Source organism: Astatotilapia calliptera, chromosome 3 (assembly GCF_900246225.1).
Source record: "Astatotilapia calliptera chromosome 3, fAstCal1.2, whole genome shotgun sequence".
NCBI classification, from domain to species: domain Eukaryota; kingdom Metazoa; phylum Chordata; class Actinopteri; order Cichliformes; family Cichlidae; genus Astatotilapia; species Astatotilapia calliptera.
In genome coordinates, this window is record NC_039304.1 from 15,943,067 (window position 1) to 15,963,544 (window position 20,478).

Below are 20,478 nucleotides of genomic sequence, written 5' to 3' on the forward strand. Positions count from 1 at the left end.
TGATTAACTTTTAGGTCTGCGACAGGTACGCTGGCCACCTGAGGCCTCCGTGCTCTGTCAGAGCCAGGTGGAGGGTTGGGGAGGCGGGGATAAGCGGGGGTGCGCATCTGCAGCTGGCAGAGCGAGTACCTCAATAAAGAGCCGGGCAAAGCGAGGAGACGGCGCACAGTCAGGTGGCGAGTCTCTGCACCATCTGGGGAGCTGATAAGGTGGGAAAATCCATTGTTGTATATGTTCCCTGAAGCCAGAGAGTGTAGGAAGGTGCTGTGATGCAATGTGAGAAGCTTCCAATTTAGCTGCACAGACAAGCAAATAATGCACAGGGATGAATTATGACAAAGGTGCTGGTCTTCTTTCAATCTTTCAGACCCTTAAGGAGAATATTTGACAAATTTGTCATATCTTATGCAATAAAAAGTAAAGAACAAGGAATTAAAACATTAAAGCATCCTTCCATCCATCCTGCCACTTATCTGTGTCCAGGTTGGGGGCAGCACTCTAAGCACAGACCCTCAGACCTCCCTCTCTACTACAGCATCCCCAAACCAGCCAAGGCATGTGATCTCTCCTGCATGTCCTGGGTCTGCTCCAGGAGGCCTCCAGGTAGGACATGCCCACCTCAGAGGTGCCCTGAAGCATCTCAACTCTCCTTTCAATATGAAGGAGCAGCAGCAGCTCCACACTGAGCTCCTCGCCAAAGTCGCCGCTGTGCCCAGCAAAAACACAAAGAGTGACAGAGATCAAGGATTCCCACATTATACAACGGGAGATGCTGTGATTTAGTTGCTTCCGGTTTTCTTTCCTTCTACAAATATAATTCTTATGCAGAATTTTTACCTGAGTGGCAACATTTGCTTTTTAGAAAACAACTGCAGTAAGTCCAGGTCACCCTAAAGTACTAGCATAAACAGTGAAGGGTCGTGGGAACACCATAGTTGGGCATGCGATACAGTCAATGCTGTAACTGCAAACTAGACTGATGAGGGAGAGAGGAAGGGGGAAGAAAGGCAGGAGAAACTAGAAACATAAATCCTAAAACATTAATGTGCATTATTGAGTCTTTTTGTTAAGAAGTTTTTTCATAACCTGCAGATTCTAATCATCAAAAATCAGTTTTATCAGCTGTCACTTCAGTAGTTTTCAGAGTGGATACTCAGTAGTACAGCACATACTGTGTGCCACTTCAGAAAAGTGACAACAGCTCATGTATCAAGGCCAGAAAATCTGCAGAGTTTGTGTTGGTCTGTGTCTGCTTAAGTAAGATGTTCTGCTTTAGAGAGTAAAAAAAAGATTTTCTTATGCATGGTGGTGCTCAGACTGCTGGAGAAAAAAGGCAGATGGAGGTAATGCAAATGACCGAGTCTTACTGGAGTCTTAGGAAATGCCCAGCACAGCCGATCCCACCCGCACACTGATTTAAAAAAAAGAAAGAAAGAAAAAGAACTTGTTGATATGAAAACCCAGTAACACTAATTTGCATTACGATGGAAGTGTTTTATTCCTACAAGGCTTCTTGCACTTACTTATTTTTTCTCCCTCTCTGTCTCTCTCTTCCTCTCTGTGCACGAGACCCTAATGACAGGAGAGATTCCCCGCCCGAGCTCTTCTGAAGGACTAATTTGATTTGATAGGCTGTGGAGACAAAAGATGGGCTGCGTGCATGCGAAGGAGCTCTCTGTCTCCTTGTAATGAATTAAGCTGCACATCATGCACAGCAGCCTAAACACAGCCTCGGTGTCAGACATTCGCTCTCCTTTCCTCCAGACGGCCGTGCATAATTGCCACAGGCTCATGTTCGTCTTAATTTTTAGCCCAGGTACTTGTGATTCAGCTGAGGAAAAAAGGCGTTCAAACTGCTCTATTTGCCTTTGCCTGGTGATTTCAGTGAGAGCTCACTTTATTGTGCCACGGAGCAGCTGGGTAACTCTCACCGGTTCAAGATGTCAAGTGATGGATTATTCAGATATGAGACTCCAAAATCTCCAACTCTAAAGCAATTTACTTTCTGAAATAATGATTTAAAATGTGATAACAAAAAAGAACCTTGGTGATTTACATCCTGTATAATATATTAAAGGCAATGATCTTAACTCAGCAGTGCTCATTCCCTGTAAATGCTACATAGCAACAATCTATCCTCTGCAGTTTGCAGACTGACTTCCAAAAAAGACACCTGAAAGTCCCTGTTACCATGTTCACCATTAGGAGATTGAGAAGATTATCTGAGCATTTGTCCTGTCTCATGCAATACACCTGGATCACATTTGCCACACACAGGCACAGCGGTCTCAGGTAACAGATGATAATGTTACTTTGGTGGCTCAGACAAACATTGTGAGCGATGAGGCTCCCCCATCATCTTCTAGTAAATGAACCATTATGGAGCTTCCCACTGATTGACTCTTGGATGGCAGCGGGGCTTTATAGCCTCTCAGTGGGTCATTTCTTATCTCAGCACATAAGAAATGACCCACATCCAGATGTAAGTACAGACCTAAATATAGAACTGTGCATGCTAATGGTGGAATACAGGGTCATAGGTTTAAAATTTATAGAAGGAAGTCCTTTGTTGCTTTCTCATTCTGAATAAAATATTTTACATTTCACTAAATTTATTGTGCTGCTGTGTTAATCACACATTTAAACACCTTTAGATCTTCTTGTTGCTTTATGAACTGTAGTTAAAATAAAAATCCTACATGTGTTTTAATTATTTACTTTGTATTTTAATGCCGTAATAAAGAGTGAATCTATGCTAATCCAAGTTTAAACACCACTTCCAAATTTTTCAAAAGCCAATCACTGACCTCTCTCTCACTGTGCATTTATTATGGATGTTAGTCTGCCGAGGGGCACAGCAAGAAAAAGTTAGTCTAGTCACCAACGTGCTGTTTCGTTTATGTTCCACCTTTAAATTGTGTTCCAAAAGTCAAGGTTTTTTTTCTTTTATAAACAAGCACTTAATACGTTTTTGCCTAAATATGCACAATTGCCATAACTGGCATCGCTAAAAATTTTATGTTACAGCATTTAAAGTATGTCATTTGTTGAAATAAGAGCAGAAACAGACTGGTATTGCTCAGTAGTGAAAACCCCATCCATCGATTTTCTTACCTCTTCATGAGCTTTCGATGCTGTCTGTCTCTCTGTGATAGCCAGGATACACGCTACCCCGGGATAACACAACCATTCACACCTACAGCCAGTCTAACACACACGCCTTCAGACTGTAATAATACAAAAGCTGATTGGATAGTCGGTCAAGTAATAATAAAAGACTGTGTGTGCACAGCCTCTCAATTTAAAATAGTTTCTCATTATAGTTTAGCAGTAACATATTTTAAACATTATGCAGTTTGATCAGGAGCTGTGACTTAGTAAGTGTCACACTGCCATCTTGCGACATAAGACTGGTATTACAAACCTGAACTCGGCTCATCGTCTGGATGAATCGGTGGAGTACTGTCCTGCACTCTGCTTGGAGATTGATCTTTGCTGTAAAGATCACGAGCAGCATCTTTGTCCTTTAAATAGATCTCTAAATGTATTGAAATGAAATAACTGAGCATGAAAGACAGACAGCTGAGGTCAGCCTAACTGCAAAAGGAAAATCTATCCTATCCTGATCGCTCATTAACCCATCCACAGGGTTCTCTGATGGATGTAAATCATATGACATGATCTCTGACTGGACTGGATGTTAGAAGTTGCTTTCCCCCCATCTTCACTAAAACGCCAACATCTCTTTAAGAAAAATGCTGGTCATCCAATCAGCTCGGGCAGTCTGTACCAAAAAGCTGCTCAAGCAGCACATGTTGCTTTTTTCCCCTTTATTTTTTCACACGTGCAGTTCCTATCATGTGTCGGTTTTAAAAAAAAGGATTGAGTAGTAAAATTTAGAGCGCATTCAAATTTTATTTGAGAAAAAGAAAGATAAACAATAAACATTGAGAATTTCAATCGCTCTCTTCTATTATCCTTATTTTATAATCTAATTTGTATTTTATAATCTAATTGTTTTCCCACATTCACGTCACACTGAGCTTTACTGCCCTCATCCGGCAGACAGCGGTACTGTCAAGAAGACAACAATGCAATCGTTTCTTTATTGCACTTTCCCCCCACTTGTTTCGTTGTTTAGTGCAGTGTAATACGATGCTTGGACAGTTACTTATCTGTTTGTTTCAATGAAAGCTTTTGAGATATAGTTGTGTTTCTTTGCCCCCCCCCCCCACACACACACACCTTTTTCATTACAATCAGCACTCACTGTGCTGACACCACTTACACTAGTCAAACTGAACTCTGCAGCCAAGCAAGGTTCGGGTTGCGTGATCAAGATTTTCTGTTTCCCTTCAACTCGTGAAGTGACACAAACCAGAATAGCTTTCTGCTGAAGGCGTCTCTTTTCTTTTCCCACTGCACTGCGGAATAACCCGAAACAGCAGATTACAGTAAGATTTCGGCCTCCCAGCCTTGAGAAGGCTCCAGGCGGTGTAGCAACCTCCCTCGCTAACTCCCTCTGAAACAGCCTCAAATTAGCCCATTTCTTTCATGTCCCAGAATCCAAATTATTAGCACAGATTCCCAAAGTGAAGGTGTTGGCCTCATCGATTTCTGTAAGGAGGAACACATGCACACATGCTAAATAAGCGCTTTTGTTCAGCTGCGATTAACTTTGCGACTTGGTCTGTTTGCTGTGTTTGTGGGGACAGAAAAACAAGTTCTGAAAAACTTTTAAAAACACAGTTGGACTGTCGATGAGATTCATAATAAGTTTCCCATCTGTCAAATATGTTGGGAAATTCATTCAAACAACATGAAACACTGATGTGCTCACAGCTTTTCTTCACAACCTGGTGTTGAGCGCTGACGGTGTGAGGGAGCATTAGAAACGCCCACGTCTCTCTGAGCGGTCCAAAAAATATTAACCACAAGTTTAAACATTTATTTTAAATTTTAAAGTGAACTAGAAGAGGATTTCAGATTCCTTGTAGTTTTATTATAATAATAATTATTATTTTAATTTATGTGCAATTATATTCTTTCTACATAGTACTATAAAATCAGTATTTAGGATAAGACTGGAGAAAAGCATTGGGGGCTTTGTTTGGTTTTTTTTTGTGTGTGTGTTTCTGTTTGTGGGGGGAATAAATTAGGGTAAATTGTTCCGTATAAAACTAACAGAAACACATAAAATACGAGGCAAAAAATGCAGAAAAGCCCAATAATGTAAATAAATAAAAAGTCTGATCTCGATTCTTTTGTCGGTGTGTTTGTCTTGTTTCAAAAGGTACATAAATTATTATTATTATTATTATTATTATTATTATTATTATTATTATTATTATTATTATTATTATTATTTGCTTGCTAGTTTCTTTGTTTTTCTTTTGTTTATTTTATATTACTTTCTTTTTTCCTCACGGATTTCATATCACCTATTATTTTTGTAAGTCTTAAAAAAATCTTAATGTTGTTCTTGTCAAATTAAAAATCTCCCCTTTCGAGTACTTGTGAATATTTATTTAATAATTTATTTTCTAGGATCAAAGAGATTGTGTGTTGCTTTTTCAGCTACAATGTTTCCAGTTTAGCCAATCAGAGTCTACAAACCAATCCGCTGCTCACTGTTCACTACAGTGAAATTAGTAAGTGCTGTGCTGTATTGTGTAAAAATGCTGACCTGCTCTGCTTCACTTCACTTGTAATTTTGCGTCTGAGTGACTTGAACAATAAACGGTACATAAAAATAAAAATCTTTCCCATGGAACAAATCAAATTATTATTATTATTATTTTTATATATGTAGCAGTTTGATGCTGGCCTTATAACCTGTAGGGTCACGCAAAGGCCAACACACAAACATTTAAGACACGCAAAATCTTGCGGGACAAATCAAACCTAAAAGTAATCAGCGTTTGTAAATGGTTAAATTCTGCCACCTCTGCTCTTTGCTTCTTTGCTCCTCAGTTCAACTTGTTGTTTGTTGGGCCTTGATGACACTGTGAGTGTTACACTGATAAATTAGTTTTTTTGCGGAGGAAAAAAACCCTCTTACTAACCAAAAACAGAGAAATAAAATAAATAAATTAGCCTCCGTCGTCATGTTTGGGCGGTGACTGGAGTCCAGGTTGTGGGTTTGATTCCCCGGGCAGCAGCAGTGAGGTCACCAAGAGGACTTGCGTGATAAGAGGAGCAAAAGCGAGACTTTCTGTGGAAATCTGTCCTGTAGACACGCATTATGGACTTCTTTCATCTTTCATACCGCTTCTGGTTTTTCTTGCTGTGCCCCTCGGCATGTATGTTTAATCAGACGTCCGTCAGACTGCGAGGAGACCTAGCTCGACCCCAATTTTAGAGAAACAGACAGTGGACTTGAATTGCTACTTTATTTATTTTGAAAGGGAAAAAAATAAACTATTATTATTATTTTTTTTAATGTATGTATTTATTTATTTACTTTAAAGTTTGTAGGATATGTCTATAACTAGTGTTTCCCGTTATAACTGTATAACTACCTATCCAAATACTGTCATCTCTGTCAGTTTGCTCTTTTAATGATCGTGATTTAAATTCATTTTAATTTGCATTACATGAAAAAGCCATAAAATCACTGGAAACATTTGAACATTTTAATAAAAGTTCATAGTTCTATTAAAATCTGGCACTCACAGTAAGTTTCCTCATTAGGTGTAATTCCGCGGTGTGTGGTTTGGGGATCCCCGGCAGGCAGCACTGACTGCAGCTCTAATAGCCTGAGCACTCCCAGCTATCCTTCAGGGCCATGATTTATTGAAAAATATGGACCCTGTGCATAAGCTAATATGACAGAAGTGCTTTGACCTCGGGGGGCAGTGCACTCTCCACGGCAGTCAGCTGCTACCTTGAGCGCGCTCAGCGTCTTTCTCACGCGATTTCTCTGTTTGAAGGTTTTCATCTTCGGGTTTTTTCCCCTTGCTTTTATAACAGATTTATTAAAGTTTGCATGTGAAAACAAAGCTCAGACCCCAGGGTCACATCGAGTGCAACCAGGGCACTGCTCAAAAAGGGCACACAAGCATGGACAGAAAGCTCTATTTTCAGGATCCTTTTAAAATTATTTATATTTGAGCGTTTTCAACAAGTCTTCCTTGATTGTCCTTTTCAGGAAACAGAGGACGATTTAATTTTCTGTCTTCGTAAAACTTTACAGGTCCCTTTTATGCGTTTTACCGATTTCCTAACTATGAAAAACTAAACACAGTCTTTTTTTTATTCTATTTATATTTTATTTTTCTTATGGTTTTTCTTAAGGTTAATGCGTTATTCGCTCATTTTTGCACTTTTTTCTCCACTTCCGCGATTTTTATGAAACAAAGATAAGTACCAAGTGTCAGGAAACTGTCAACATCTATTTTCAAACAGAGTGCCTAAATCAGGCTGTGTATGGATGAGCCTGCACTGACATCACATACTGTCTCCTCCAATAAAAGCTCAGACTGAGCAGTAGTAACCTACTTTCTAAATTACTCAGCCTCCCAGAAAGGTCCATCATCACCACTCAGTTAAGTGTGCCAAACACAGGCTCTGTTTCAACACACTGGTGCAACCAAGTCAGTGGGGATTTGATTTTGTTTCTACTTAAGTAGAAGTACAGATACTTGTGTAAAAAAGTTGTGATTCTACATTTTTACTCAAGTAAAAATAAAAAGTGGAGGAAATTTACCTTCTGGAGTGTTTCCAAAGCATATACATGAAAAACTAAATCTTCTACAAGCGATTTTATGCCAAGTTAACTGAACCAGAACTTTCCATATTATTATAATAATAAAAACAATATTATTAAAAGGGAAAGTAAATTTTATTTCAACCGAAATTCTAATTTTAGTTAAATCACAAAGCTTGAACATCTGTTACATAGAACACAAGCAAAGAAAAACAAAAGGGAATAAAAATATTAGCTCTACCTTTCTACACTGGTGATTCTGCTTTCCCACCCAAAAACATGAAATTGCACAGTCAGGGCTTTTAAATAGGAATCGGGGGTGGAGGAAATCTAAGATGGGTTACAACTGGTGCAGTGTGAGGAATAAGAAGCACTTAGAAACAAGCCTCACACATTTCTGTTGTGAGCTCCAACAGATTTTGTGTACAAGCTGTGATGAGACGAGCTGTGCTGCTGCTCCTTGTGGATTTAGCTAGCTGTTTTCAACAGGATAGCAGATGTTACATGAGCTATCATGGGTGGTACAAAGGTGGACTTCAGTGAGCGAAGCTAATCAGCTTAAATTTAAATCGATGTCTGCTACCCTTGATGTAACCTCACACTGACCATGAACACCACGGCCACTCTGCACCAGTCCATTATAGTGTATTATGGAGCAGGTAGCTTTAAATTTATCAAACTAGAAAGTTAAATCTAACGGTCCTTACATTTAAAAATACGCCTTCTTCTTCTTCTACCGTCTCTTGTCTTTCTTACATCTTTCTCCAAGCTGAAGTTAGCTCTTGTTCTTTTCTCTCCCTGAGAAATATAGCAGCTGTAGCTTCAGCTAGCATCACAATGCATAGTGGTTTAAATGATGCATAATTACAGCTTTTTGTCTATGTCCTCTCATCACGTAAGATTATTAGGGATTCACTTTCTTGGATGATTGAGAATGCATCAATAGGATTATTAGGGATTGTTTTTATGTGTTTTTTATGTTGTTGTTCTCTCTGTGTAAGTTCAAACCAGTTTGATGAGTGGAAGGTGCACAGTGATGTGAAATAATCAAAACGATGAGCCTTTCTTTGAAACGCAAGATGTAGAACCTAAAAACGTTTGTTTTAAAATATTCGGGAATAAAAGTAAAAATTTGTGAGAAAAAAATAAATATTCAATTATAGCACAGGATACTTGAAAATTTTATTACAGTTTTAAAAAAGTATTTGTACTTTATTACTTTATTACTAACACTGAAGATAAAGATATAAACATTTACTAATCAGGTATAAACCACTGGCGTAAACATGTCTTATTACAGCTAAAGACATTAGTGGTGTTACAGTTAAGCTGATGTTTTCTCATTGATCTAATGGCCCATCAGCTGATATACTTGTACTCCACAAGAAGTGCTCGGTTGATTTTCACCCCAGCCCAGAGGGATGAAACATGTCTCCAGTGGCTGAATTTATCTTAGGTTACTTTATGTTGCGCAGGAAATGTGTGGATAGTCCCTGAATGTGTCATGTCTGAGCACAAACAAACCTCTCAGACAGTCTTGATGGGCATTTTTTCTGAAGGTTTTATGTGTTTATATTTGCACTGATGGGTGGGGATATGTGGCAATAGCCCACAATGTGCTTAAAATATCAAGCGTTTCGCTCCTTTGTGCTGAACTGACAAGCTGGCTCTAACAGGGGTTAATTTGCCGTCCAAGGGTTAAACAAACAGGCATCACTAGTTTATTTCTACCGAGTCTTGGATTTGTTTTGCTTTCAGGCTTCTGCCAAGTAAAATTCAAACAAGCAAAACTAAAGACAGCAAACTCATTTTTCCTAACAGATTTTTTTGTGAGAGCGTAAAAGCTTTTGCAATAAAACAAACAACTCCCAGAATGCCTTTTGGTTCGTTCCAATGAATCGGGCTCAGGGTGCAGTGAGGTGAAGGCTAATAGGGATTAAGCAGGAGAAGTATGTGTCAGTTTCGATGGTTGTAATCTGGAGTGTTCTTTTTGGAGTTTCTGAACAGGTATAAAACGCAGATTAGGAAGCATTTCTGATAAGTGACAGCGGGAGCCTGGAAGTCTGTTTTCATGCAGGGCCCAGCGCTGACCCATTTGACACAAACTGCCAGAGAAACGGCATGCTTTAAATCTCATCTGATTGGTAGAAATTTGGTTCTTGAAAAGAAAGAAAGATGAAAAAACGAAGGTGAAATAAATCAACAGTCGACGGCGATTGCTGCAGGAGAGCCTGAAAGACCAGACAACGTCGTCAATAACTCTACGCTCATTGTGGCATAAAGGGGCCTTCTGGTTGACTGGCTCTTTTAAGACCGACCTAAGATGTCTGGACCTTACTGACCTCATATACACTCCTGCATTCTGGGCCATGGCTTTGACCTCAACAGTTTGCATTGACACAGTGGCCCATTACAGTGCCAGAAATAATGATGTGGAGGATCCCCCAGCAGCAGACTATTAATGCACTGATTCTGATGATGTATACTGAAAGACAAACGTAACTAGCAGTACAGATACAGGATTGGAATATCATCTGAATACGCTTTATGATGATTTATTTCTGGACAGGCTGTGCTGGGGAAATCAAAGCAATCTTGAGGACTGGATTTCTTATTGTTTAATTGAAAACTTGCTCAAGCAGCAAAAGGCCATTGGTTTGAAAAAAAAGAGAGAGAAAAAGTGGCAAAGTGCAGCCCCTGAGTGCAGTTTAAGGGGATTTGGGTGCTTATATTTCACGCCAGATAAATGCTAAGCTTATATTTTTTTCTGTACTTGGCTACATTTATCAGGCAGCTTTTGTCACTTTTAAGACTTCATATAAAAAAAGCAATGGACTTGTAAAATATTGGCACCACAAGCTGTCAGACAGAAAGAAGGAAATGCTAATTAACATAGGCTATGTTAAATATGTTAACAAAATAGGGACCCTTCACCACAATACTTCTGATATGTCAACCTCATTGTTAACAGTTTTCTTTTGTAAAATTATTAGTACAGGACATGAAATCACACATCTTTAAATTATAGTATTAAATCTTTTGGGTGTCTTCTCACACTGCAAATAATAGTCTAATAAATTTCCACAATCTTAAATTAATGAATTCAAAATGTTACTTTAGGAAGCAGAAAAAGGAGTTGTTTATCTGCATTAGTACAGAATGTAATCTAGAGGTTGGGTTCTTCATTGCATAATCTGTACCTTATGCCAGCCATAATTAAGTGATCTTGAACGTACCTCTGTGCTGTTCCTCAAAATAGGGCGAGACAGGACAGGAAGTGTTATGTTAATGTTCCAGCGAGGGGTCATTTTTCAAGCTGGCCCAAAAGCACCTGGCTGAATCATTGTTGGGGAAAAACTGCAGAGGTACCCAGATATGTCGACTCCTCCCGTAGACTCAAGCATCAGCACAATTACTTGGGCCCTCCATATTTTCATAGCTCAGGAAGGAGGTCAAGAACAATGGGATGAAGGCAGATTATGCTCTCTGACAAGCCTCCACGTGTGCTTTTGAACTACTGACCTATAAGTTCATATAGAAACAGCATCTTTCTAAATTACCTAATGTGAACGGCAAAGCCGCACTATTAAGGGTCCTCATGAAAACAAGACGAGGGATAAGATCTCGTCACTCATTTGTCAAGTGCAAAGTAAGTAAAATGTCATAAATAAATAACTAAATGAATTCATGCATGAAAAGGGTGGAGATAAGTAGAAAAGTAGTTTCTGTTAAATGTACATAAAATCTTCTTATTTGTTGAATATGTTATTTATTAGTAATGAATATTTGAGGTTAAAAGGATATTGAAATGGAAAACATACCAACTGGTTACAGTGAAAACAACTTTCCAGCTTGGTAGACGTGAATGGGTCCCACGTGAGCGTCACATTTTCTGTGACTGTTGTAAAAGTTTTCGTTATTTCACACAGTTGGTTCCTTTCTCATTTCTTGTGTTTTTGTCACTGCTCGAAGTGGGCTGGACCTCATTAGAACTTCATGATGTCATGCTCCTGTGGACCAATCAGAATCCAATTCAGCAACATTTGAATGAGAAGGTGGCAACATTTGTGAGGGTTTTGGTTATTTAAATGAAATGTTATAAAAACAAAGTCCTCATTAATATATATATTTTTATATATATATTTTCAGAATTTTATAGAGATTGAAATCCTAAAAGTTGGATACTGGTGTTTTAAACCCTCCCATTAACAAAGAAATATGAATGTTTTCATACTGTTGGACATTTTTCATTTTAAAACTAAGATGTATTTAAAAACAACAGTTTCAAACTGTGAACAAAATTGTGAGATTTGACATGTTACCATCACAACTGCAAGCAGTACATGAACATCATCACACCTTACAGAAAGCCAAATGCATTTCTGGCATTCTGTTACATTAATTTAATCACATTTTTTAAACTGTAAATTGGTAATTAAGTTCATACTTCGTGCAAATTAAGATGCAACTTCATAACATTTACCAGAATTTATGGTTTACCTTTTGCCCTAAATATACTTATCAGTTCCTGATGATATGTAAAATGTAAGAAGGACCAAATAAATAATAACTGGGAGTTTAAAAAGGACATATATATAAAATTAAACTGTATTTTTTCCATTGGTGTTTACCTACACAGTATATTTAAATGAAGGAGACACAAATAAATCAATGAATTAATAAATAAATAATATATTTTTTAAATTTAATGAGTACCTTCCAGATACATTTTTGGGTGATAGCTGGAGAATACGCTTTGCCACTGTACTCTTCTATTACACAAAAAAGAAGGATACTCTAGTGCAGCCAGCACCCCCGATTGCAAAAGTGTAATTACAAGGTAAGAACAGGAAACATGGCTTGTCCTGGCCTTAAAAACACCCCATTATTAAATGAAAAATACTTATATTTGTTTAAGTAAGAACCACTAAGTATTTTAGATACTTATTTTATTTTAGATAGATGTACTAAAATCAAAAGCATTACATGGTAAATGTGGGAAATTGTACCATAAGTAGTGGGCTGTATTATGAAGATTTAAAAATGTTGGTGGGGGTGTTGCACACTTTTCTCTGAGAAGTGTTTGTTGCTCTTTGCTTCTCTTCTCTAAAGTCTGATCATAGATTTGAAGATTTGTTTCCATTTCTATGTTCACATTCTTTCTTTCTGTTTCTGAATACATGCTGTATTCTGATGTGATTCTTTCAAATGCAAAAATATGTAGAAAATAAGGGTAAGTATGACAAAGTTGATCAGCTCGCAGCCTGAAAAAAATCCTGCAGCCTGGAATGTTCTGAGCATTAGTTCAAGGCTACTTACAGATGAAAGTAAGCTTTTCACAGTGTTTAAATCCTATTACAACTCCAAACACGGCTGTGTTTGACTCCGCTGTTCACAGTTTCATAGCTGACTAAGTATTTTCCACTTTCAGCATTAATTAACTCATTTTAAGTTACAGCACACAGCCAGTCCATCTATGGGCACCCAAGGTGATGCAGGGCTTCTCTCAATAAAAGATACATTATTTCTCCTTGAATAGTCGAATGTTCATAGGATTTGGAAAGAGTTCTTAACCGTGGTCAAATACTTCTGCCTTATCCTAATTTTTGCCATGTTTGAAGTTCTCTTGTTATTGAACTTGATATAAAGCTACTCACTGATCTGACTTTTAACCCTCTGAGGCAGGAAACTGGGACTGTTGTCAAAGGCCGCATGAATAAGCAGAATATGTCACTTTTTTACAAAATGTAAATTGTTCTCTGAAGTTATACTTCAGATCAAACTGCACTGAGAAATACAGAAATCAGTTTTTCTTATTGTTACTTTGCTTCAGTTTTTAAGGTTCACTGAGTTTGACATTGAAACGTTGATTTTACATTATACCCATATTTTGAAGACTGGATGTTTCCTGTGCTTACCTTAAGCTGAGGTTAAAAGATGGGCTTGTAAAACTTTGTCTCATTACAACTTTCTAACTTGCCAGCAACACTTTATAAGGTTACACATCTCACTGGTGTTACAACACACACAAAATTAATTTTCAAAAAAGCAGGCTGCTTCTTGTGTCCAGTAGGTGCTTTGTCTTTTTTTGTGACAAACGTTTTTGTATCCATAGATGCTGAAGTTTTGAATGAGGATGTCTTGGGGAAAGCAGTTTTTTTTCTTTTGTTTTTATTTTTAAAAGGGGAAATGACCCGCAAACCTACTGAGAACTGATTTAAACAAGCAATCTAATTTAAGATAAACCAAACTTTTCACTTGAAGTACACGGTTAATTGAGCGCAGTAAGAGTTTTTTTTCCCCACTGACGCACGTTGTTGATTTGCCATGAATGCCACATCAGCAGCATCTGCTTTTTATTAGCATTAGCGCACAATGATACAATTATGATTCATACTCCTCCTATAACAGTGTCCATACATTATACATCATGCTTAGTCTTGGGTTTTTCTGCTATTTTAAGAAGAAAAAGAAATGTTTTACTACGGTTTATTTATGTCTATTATCCCTGTTTTATCTAAAGGCAAATAACTGGACGTTAGTAACCAATGAAATGAAATATAAAAATAGCATTTCTGTGGGAAACGTTTGCTTTGCTGTGTCATTATGGACAAGAAAGTGAAACCTGAGTGTAACAGAGTTATTTTGTGAATAGTAAATATAAAGTGTGCATGGACAAAAGTAACCAATAGGCGGTACTGTGCACTGTGCCATTCTTCATGGAGCTTTCTCCATCTCCAGCCCTGAGGACAACAACGTATCTCTGCCTTGGTTTGCTCCCTAATTGACCTAAATACAGCATCTCTGCGGTCCCTCAAGGCAGACTATCGCACAGCCCACACGAGAGCATACAAACTACGAGACCGTGTCCGGGTATTTCCTGGAGTAATTCCTATTCGCCTTTTGCCCTCAGCTCAAACCCGAAACGAATTTGCTTTGTGTATCTCTCGTAACTGTAGCAGGCTGTCCTCACATGGACTGCGTCGGGATGGTCTGCGCGCAGAAGACTCGTCTGGCCCGAGATAAGACGCCTTCCCAGGAATGACAGTATAAAAATTTACGTGTGGTGGATTTTAAAAGGGTGTTTTTTTTGTAACTGGCGGAGTCATAAAGTCATCATGCTGGATGATAAAACACCGCGACTGAAATCCGGTCCTCCATCGAGAGGTTCATCTTTTTACATTGAGAATTTGCTGGGAACTACAGGAAGACGTTCTTCAGCCGAGGAGCGAGCGGAGACTCCGAGCTTCAAACTTACTGGTCACGACCCGGGGATGTGTCCGGGTCTGAAAACGAGACGTCTGAGCGACACTGACAGGTCGGACGGGAGCGGAACATTTGCAAACACAGCGAATGGCTGCTCGAGAAGTGAGTTTGCTCCTGACCGTCCTTTTCGTCCCATCGAAAAGGTTACTGAAAATAACAAATGTTCGTTTTTGTTTCGACGATTTGTTCCTTGTTTGTCGCTTACAAGAGTCGGGTTAAAATATATAACTCATTTTATTATTGATAAACAAACATCACACAAACCCCCACATCTAACATTTATGATTTATGCATCTCGCTTTGGGGTCTCAATGGGGCAAAAGTGGACATGACGCATGGTCAGGGTTCACTCTCCGATTATCAGCCGTGTAGAAGCCAACAGCATTTGGCATCCACACAACGATCTCACAACAATCTCCCTCTTGTTCTTTAAATAGACCCGCAGCGAAGAGCTGATGCGTATTTATAATCTTGGAGAGGACAGACAGCATGAATGCGAGCAATTCCCCGCTGTGCACAAATCTGACAGTGTGTAGGATGATTTAAAGTAACTTTTTTTTTCTTTTTTCACGACATCCTTTGCAGGGCTTCTTTGCAAAACCAGCCGCTCGCACGAACACGTAGACCCCGTGCTAAACAGCGAACGGGATTCCCCAACTTTAACGGGAAAGGCGGAGGAGAATGACAAACCGGCCGAGAAGGAAGGCGACGGTCTGTCAGATGAGAAGGAAGAGGAAGACACGCGCTCCTCTTGCGTCTCTCTAGGGGACAGCTGTGACACAGGTGAGCTCAAAGTACACGTAATTCATTGAAAAGACACACAAAAAACCCAAATAGTCTTGTGCTCTGCTATAAGCACGCATGCGCCGTTCTAGTACACACTCACTCAAGCGGAATTTTATTTTTTCGATTTTAAAAAAGCAACATTTGCAGAGCTTCTTGGTTAGGTGCATTTTCTTTCCGATAAGGTGCATTGACAGCAGCAGTGACCCAAGTTTTCAAAAGTTCGCATTAGAGAGCAGGGGTGCAGTTAGCATTTCTTGGGTCTGAGGGCCATACCCTGCTCTGCCAGTTACAGCAGAAGAGGGCAACATGTTTTATTTGATTTGATTTTTATTTTGTTGTAGAAATTAGATAAAAGCAAAGGATGATACATTTAGTAACTGAATGGAGACATTACATAACGGGTTAAAATACAAATATTAAACTTTATATCTAAATGCTATATGAACATTAAATTAGCTTAAATATTGCAAATTGCTTAATAGCACCGCATAGTTCGTTGTATTACATAGCAGTACTGCCTATTTGGAGATATTCACCTGGAGACTTGTTAGCATGAATTTGATCAATTAACAGCTACATGGTCTGTAAATGCAACACTAGAAATATACATAAAATGTTTACTGTTGCGATGTGTGCTAAGAAACTTTTAAATGAAGACACTGCTTCTTCTTGGCCTCAGGTGACATCACAGTGGTGCGAAAGAAGAAGACGCGCACTGTGTTCAGCCGAAGCCAGGTGTTCCAGCTGGAGTCCACCTTCGACCTGAAGCGTTACCTGAGCAGCTCGGAGCGAGCTGGGCTGGCTGCGTCGCTGCAGCTCACCGAGACCCAAGTAAAGATCTGGTTCCAAAATCGCAGGAACAAGTGGAAACGACAGATCACGGCAGATATAGAAGCCAGCAGCACCACTGCACCGTACGCCGCCCAGAGGGTGGTTAGAGTTCCCGTGTTGTATCGCGAGAGCGTCACTACCCCGCTGACACTGACAAACCTGCCCCACGTGTCACATCCAGTAGTTGGCTTCTCTAACTCTGTTAACTATCCGCTGTCTGGCCACTTCACCCATCCGGTGTCATTCATAACGCCACAGATGACCGGGCTGGTGTGACTTAAAGAGTGGAAGAGATCTCGTATACCTGTGACTCACATGAATCAAATAATGATGCTGCAAAATGTTCATGTTAGAATATTCAGTAAAGTTCATCCCTGCAGTGCACTGAGCATTGTCATCCTCTGTTGAAATGTTTCCTTTGGATGTTTTCTGGAAGTACATTTAGATCAAGGTGCCCGTGTCTACTTTCAGCATTAAACTTCCTCATCATTAGCAGAACCTTTATCAATTTATTGTAAGCAAAGGTCATTTTTTAATCTTTAGTACCAAATTTAGCACTACCAGGAATAAATTAGTATTACTAGAAATATGGAAATTGTGATGGATATTTTTGGACCATTCAAGCTGCCCACCATCCTTCTTTGTGCTTTACTGAGGACATTTCACACACATAGTCACACAGTTTCCAACTAAAGCTTTATTTTGCGATGATTTCTGTCACTGGAAAATATAGGGGTCCACGTACTTGGAAGAGTCAATATGTTTATGGTGTGTAAAGCGATGTAAAAAAAATTAAAACAAAGAAAAAGATACTTTGGGAATTCATTAATTTGTAAATGTATAAGAAAAATCTGGAAATGAAAACACAAATTACTGTAAACAATCAGGTTACACATAGAAAAATCATCTGAGGACAAAAATCAGGACCAAAAGTTCATTTTTGTATATTTTTTTCTATACTTTATGCTTTCAACTTATATTCACATGCTACAGAAAAAGTTTTTCTTTGCACTGCTGAGTTTCCCATCACACTCATCTTCTCACGTGGCTTTAGACTGTTCAATTCTTTCTGAAATTTGAACCCACACACGTGACCTATGAGTGCTAAAATGTAGCTCATTTATGAAATAAAAGCCAGTATGGTGTTTGTGATATTGTGACTTTTGATAGCTGTTAGCAGGGGTAGGCTATTAGCAACACTGATTGACTGACACTTTTGTTTTTTGTTGTTAATTTAAGATGATTTTAATACAGAGTTTTGTACACTTCTATGTTCACATGTGAATAAAATTTTATGCACAAGGCGTTTCGTGGTTTCTTTCCTGTTTCTTGGCCATCAGCTGTTTATTTGGCATCTTTATTTGGAATTTAGGTTGTATGTGGGTTTCAAAATGTAAAAAAACCCCAACTTATGCCCAAGGGGCAATTAAGAAAGAAAAGAGGGCATCACATGAGATGAATAGTTTTTGATAGTGTGAGTAACATTTTCAAAGAAAATAAAAAAGAACAATGAGGTTAAGCTGAGATATGCAATGTTGGAGGCGAGATTAGAACAGCTTATTGTGTTAAACTTGGCTATGTTATGCGCCCCCTTAACCCATTGTCGGGTTACATAATTCTCATGCTGCCAGTAGTTAAAATGCTGTCAAAATGACACGTTAATGTTCTTTACAGAGATACTTTAAAAAGTATTTAGTATCTAAAATAAATAAATACATAAATAATAAATAAATAAAACAACTGGTAAGGTTTCCAAACTCTTAGTTTTTGCACACTTCCTGGGAAAGCAGGCTGCAAGAAAGCGCACAAACCTCCAATATGGCAGCCAGACGTAAATCTGCATCCCGCCCTCATCTGCCCCCTCAACCTCGCCAATCAAAAGCTGCTAAACCGCAGTCTTCCGGGTCGTTGATTTACTGCGCACCGGCTCCTCTGTGCTCTAGTGGCAGCCGAGGAGCAATGGTGCTCGGAGCGTCCAGAGACGTCGGTGTTTCGGGTTTCTCGGAGGAGCAAATGAAATGCCGGGGAATATGAGCAAAGAGGATGCCCCCAGTCGGAGCACTTGTTTGACCTTCACAATTGACAACATCCTCAACCTGAGGCCGCAAGAAAGTGGAGATTTGGACTGTTCAAACGGGCAGAAAGACGGTGGATGTAAGAATGTTTTGGAGGAGCGATGTGAGGATGTGTGGGACGTCCGAAGGACAGAGGAGACAGGTAACTCTGACGGATATACCCAAATACCATATCTGTAAATTTCATAGAATTAAAGGGAAATTTTAGGCTAATTAATCTGTTTAGAAGCACAACGATAAAGATCAAAATATTTTTTTTTAAAAACGCTCAAAGTTCAAATTATTTGTGCGAAAATGCAGAAGCGCTTACAGGACGCCGGTTTGTGTCTGCTTTACTGGAATGTTGCTGAGCTTGTTCGCAGGTGTTTTTACGTTTGCCTTTACCGCTGCACCAAAGCACATCTTGTCGCTCCGTTCACAGTGAAGCCCAGAGTTCAGCGCGGGGGAAACACACCGCCGCTCACCGCTGGATCCTGTCCGCAAAATGAGTGCAGCGCTGAGGAGCCACAGCAGCAGCAGCACCACCACCAACAACAACAGCAGCAGCAGACTGTGGACTCCAAAGCCATGGTAAAGAAGAAAACGCGCACCATCTTCTCCAAGCGACAGATATTTCAACTCGAGGCGACTTTTGACATGAAGCGCTATCTGAGCAGCTCGGAGAGAGCGTGCCTCGCGAGCTCCCTGCAGCTCACGGAGACCCAGGTGAAAATCTGGTTCCAGAACCGCCGCAACAAGCTCAAGAGACAGCTGTCCACGGACATGGAGGGCCCGCTGGCCGCCGATCACTTTACAGAGGCAGGAAAAAACGTGCAATTACCAACTTTTTACAAAGACAGCAGCGTGCTGGGCGGATGTTTGTTACCCATACCGTTCCCTGTCGTGTACCCGACGGCAAACGCCGCGCCTTACATTTACTTCTCTAACACTGGCAAATACTTTGGCCTCTTTGATGCAGACTGTTGAGTTGTCTCTTGGGTGCGTGGACACTCCGACTTACAGTCAGCCCAAATTTTTTTTGCATGATACGTCTGATCCTTTTTTCATTTTTAACTTTTTTTTTAAATGAGTTGTCAACATATCAACTAATTCAACGTGCATGCGCCACTTTTTGGTTTATCACTATTATTATTATTATTATTGTTATTATTATTATTATTATTATTATTATTATTATTATTGAATTTTATATACAGAGTTTATCATCTTGAATTGTGCATGCGTTCAAATCCTCGGAGCAGTTTTCCTTTGCGCAGTAATGTCATCTGAAAGAATGTACCATACGTTAAACTCCTGATGCTGCATCAGCCTTACTACCCTGCAATAATACTTTCTGTTTGTGTGTGTTCATTGTTTTTCCTGTGGAGCAACACTTGGTTTGTATTTATATGGCCTTATCATTGTTTAGTTTTTTTTAAAAAACAACTTTTATCTTTTGTTTTCACTTTTATAAGACTGTTAAACTGTGAAGACGGTTATTCTACGACGATCATATTTTGCAATAAAACGTGTAACATTTGCAGTTTTAAATGTGTGTTGACTTGTATCAGGAACAGCAATACAAACCCCCCCAAAACAAACAACAACAAAACCCAACAGATAACACCAAAACACGCCCAGATTGCATTTTTAATAATCCTTTATTTATTTATTAACTCATACTCCTACTTTTCCTTTCACTTTGTAAGAGTCGTTTCGCATTATTTATTCAGCGTTAGATCGTATTTAAAGATTATAGTAGACTGTCAGGACTTTATCACTGCAGGGAGAAAAATAAAGTTCAATAACGGAGAGCTGAGAAATCCGGGGCAC

General features: G+C 39.2%; 2 protein-coding genes across 2 annotated transcripts; both read left to right on the forward strand.

Annotated features, from left to right (window-relative positions):
* Positions 1 to 14,461: 14,461 nt before the first annotated feature.
* Positions 14,462 to 17,893, forward strand: LOC113012308 (homeobox protein HMX1-like). Its single transcript, XM_026152416.1, has 3 exons — positions 14,462 to 15,076; positions 15,560 to 15,757; positions 16,440 to 17,893. Exons 1-3 carry the CDS (start codon positions 14,827 to 14,829, stop codon positions 16,865 to 16,867), a joined length of 876 nt encoding a protein of 291 aa, XP_026008201.1. The 5' UTR covers positions 14,462 to 14,826; the 3' UTR covers positions 16,868 to 17,893.
* A 613-nt stretch (positions 17,894 to 18,506) lies between these two features.
* On the forward strand, positions 18,507 to 20,171 carry LOC113012315 (homeobox protein HMX3-like). The gene is made up of 2 exons (XM_026152428.1): positions 18,507 to 18,808; positions 19,088 to 20,171. Exons 1-2 carry the CDS (start codon positions 18,610 to 18,612, stop codon positions 19,630 to 19,632), a joined length of 744 nt encoding a protein of 247 aa, XP_026008213.1. The 5' UTR covers positions 18,507 to 18,609; the 3' UTR covers positions 19,633 to 20,171.
* Positions 20,172 to 20,478: the final 307 nt, after the last annotated feature.

What these genes read in the sequence shown, in the direction of transcription:
- LOC113012315 (XM_026152428.1), top strand. Translation starts at nt 18,610, where the DNA reads ATGCCGGGGAATATGAGCAAAGAGGATGCCCCCAGTCGGAGCACTTGT. An exon ending in CCGAAGGACAGAGGAGACAG is followed by an intron (nt 18,809 to 19,087) that starts GTAACTCTGACG and finishes CTCCGTTCACAG; the next exon opens with TGAAGCCCAGAGTTCAGCGC.
- LOC113012308 (XM_026152416.1), top strand. Translation starts at nt 14,827, where the DNA reads ATGCTGGATGATAAAACACCGCGACTGAAATCCGGTCCTCCATCGAGA. An exon ending in AGCGAATGGCTGCTCGAGAA is followed by an intron (nt 15,077 to 15,559) that starts GTGAGTTTGCTC and finishes CATCCTTTGCAG; the next exon opens with GGCTTCTTTGCAAAACCAGC. An exon ending in AGGGGACAGCTGTGACACAG is followed by an intron (nt 15,758 to 16,439) that starts GTGAGCTCAAAG and finishes TCTTGGCCTCAG; the next exon opens with GTGACATCACAGTGGTGCGA.